General features: G+C 52.5%; 1 protein-coding gene across 1 annotated transcript in view; it reads left to right on the top strand.

Annotated features, from left to right (window-relative positions):
• Window positions 1-2,631, top strand: part of LCMT2 (leucine carboxyl methyltransferase 2) — a gene marked incomplete at both ends in the record, with an annotated part of 9,323 nt that overhangs the window by 4,801 nt on the left and 1,891 nt on the right. Inside the window, 2 exons of the mRNA XM_009870664.1 lie at window positions 174-264; window positions 2,261-2,518. Coding sequence (XP_009868966.1) covers window positions 174-264; window positions 2,261-2,518 — 349 coding nt within the window. The remainder of the gene's footprint in view (window positions 1-173; window positions 265-2,260; window positions 2,519-2,631) is intronic.

Below are 2,631 nucleotides of genomic sequence, written 5' to 3'. Positions count from 1 at the left end.
CTCAGATTCAGCTTCGGTGTTCTGATCTGGCCGCTGCTGGAAGCCGTGCCAGCTGGGCTCAGCCTGCGGTTTGGTCGCCCTGCCCGCTCCAAGATCCTTACAGCTGCTCACTCAAACATTTTGACCTGGGTGTTTGGTTTTTAATTTTCTTTTTTCCTTTGTGTTTGCTACAGGAGTGGCATCTGAAATGTTCTCACTACTTTGTCTTGGCCGCGTCAAAGGGGCTGGAGCCTCCCTGGACCCCGTTGTTACCCAGCGTGACAGGTACAGCCCAATGGGGTCTCGCAGCGTCTTCCCATCGCGCACGGGCTCTGCTTGGAGTCCTGTCCCCCAGTACCTGAAGGGACCTACAGGGAGGCTGCGGAGGGACTTTTGACAAGAGTGTCCAGCGACAGGACAAGGGAAATGGATTTAAATGGCAGGTGCAGAAATTAAGGAGAAGGGGTTTAGGCTGGATCTTGGGAAGAAAGTGTTGAGTGTGAGGGTGGCCAGACTCTGGCACAGATTGCCCAGAGAGGCTGTGGCTGCCCCCTCCCTGGAGATGTTCAAGGCCAGGTTGGATGAACCTGGAGCAACCTGGGCTGGTTGAGGGGGGTTGGGTTAGATGATCTCTGAGGTCCCTTCCAGCTTAGATCATAAAATCGTAGAATCGAAGATCATCTCGTCCAACCCCCGTGCCAGAGCAGGATGCCCTCGGGCAGGCCATTCTGTGATTCTGGGATTTCTGTTTCTGAAATGCTTTTAAATCTGGATGGTGCTTTTTTCAGCCAAGACTAAGGCTGTGTTTCCACAATAAAAAGGCCTTGGCAGCAGTAGCAGTCCCAGAAATTCTGCTTTTGGCTGCTCCATTCCTTTGTCGGGGGGGAAGCAGAAGGTTATTTTTAACCTGTTTCGCATCACTTGTCTCGCTCACGGGACAGCACCGCGAGTAGTTCTGTCTGCAACTGACAGTCGGGATTTGTGTCCTGGGGAGCAGGAAAAGCAGCTGGAAAAGAACGAGCCGGGGTGGTGTTCCTTAAACCAGCCAGGCCACTGCGTCCATCGGGTTGTGTCTCAGGTTTGAAAACGTGGTGAAACCGAAGCTACATGAGTGTGGCTGTGGTTCCATGTGCTGCGAGATTGTCCCTTGTCCTCAGGTCACACCCTGAAAGGCTCCTGAACGCACGGGGTCTGTCCTTCAGTTAAAGAAGATCTTCTGACATTTGCTTGACTGACCTTAGTGCAGCTTGTTCGTTAGAGACAGGAGTTGGGGTTTGCTGCTGCTGTCTCTTGTGTTCAGAACCGACAGCGAGAGCCTCCAAGGTCTGTAAATTAACCAGGCTTCGATATTATTTTTGACTGGGAAGGACAAAAGACACGTCTCGGATCCTGGGGTGTGCTCCCAGCTGTCCTCTCAAATAGATCTGGGTCCCTGTTCAAGGGAGTGCAAGTACGAAATCTGCCCAATGGAGCCTGGGAAGTATCATTTCTGAAATGAGAAGCCCCACACCTCCATCTTAAAAAGATCTGTCTGTAGAAAGACAGGGAAGCCCAAGGAGATGGAATTTTTAACTTTGTCAAAAAATAGAAAGTACGATGTGGTACTAACCAACATTCAGTACAGGCAATTTTTCTGGGTGTGGCATGCAAAAAAAAAAAGACTGAGAGCTGCTTCTCCACCTCATCAGCACAAGATTAGGGCACTTAATTGAAACAAAGGTGACTTGAGTTCAAAATTAATTCGAAGACAAGTGGTACAATGCGGAGGTGAGTGAGAGGCCTGTGCTGAAAGCTCGGTTCCTGCCGAGGGACGTGGCATTTAGAGGGAAGATATTCTCTTACAGTAGGGCTGTTGGAATTGACAGATTATTCATCCCGCCTCAGTGCTTTTGTGAAAGCAGGATCAAAATCGGCCGAGAAGCTTTGAAATTGGGCTTCCAGGTGCTTGTCCTTTCCCACTGTTCTTTGCTATTTCAGCAGCCGAATGCCGTGGTTACGTGGGCTCTCTGGGAAGCTATTGCAGCGATTCCTACGTCGCGACAGGCGCTGAGGACCCTGCGGTCTGCTGGCCAGCCTCACCTCCACCCTCAGAGGGAGCAATCAGCAGAGGCTGGAAATCAGCTCGGGGGTGGTTTAAACTTTCCAGGGTGTGTCCGGCGGTCTGTGAGCCCTGGCGACGTGCTTCATGCTTATTTTCTTCTTGGAAAGCTGAGCAGACTTGCTTAACCTCCTGTTTAAAACGTCGCCTTTGGGGTTTTTTTGTTCTTTGGTTCTCTCGCAGCTCCTCGTTGCAACGGTCCCATCGAGCCGGCTGGGAGCGTGACAGCCACGGCGTGTGCCATGCGCCCCGACGCCCCCGGCCTCAGGCGCTACGGGCACCGCTCTGTTCTCCTCAAACCCAACGTGATTCTCACCACCGGAGGCTTCGGGGAGGAGGACGGGCAGCACCGCCGCGTGAGAGATTTTCACCTGCTGGTGAAGCACGGGGGCTGCTGGAGAGCTGCTGGTGTGAAAAAAGAAAATCCCAATGACGCGTGGGGTGAGTTCCCGCACTGACAGCAAGTGTAAGGAAGATGGGTTTTGTGCCAGCGCTGAAATGTCTGGTGGGCAAGTGGTGCCCCAGCGCAATTACCCTGGCAGTGAGAGATCTGA

Source organism: Apaloderma vittatum, unplaced genomic scaffold (genome assembly GCF_000703405.1).
Source record: "Apaloderma vittatum isolate BGI_N311 unplaced genomic scaffold, ASM70340v1 scaffold36395, whole genome shotgun sequence".
NCBI classification, from domain to species: domain Eukaryota; kingdom Metazoa; phylum Chordata; class Aves; order Trogoniformes; family Trogonidae; genus Apaloderma; species Apaloderma vittatum.
This window is presented reverse-complemented; position numbering and strand designations above follow the sequence as displayed.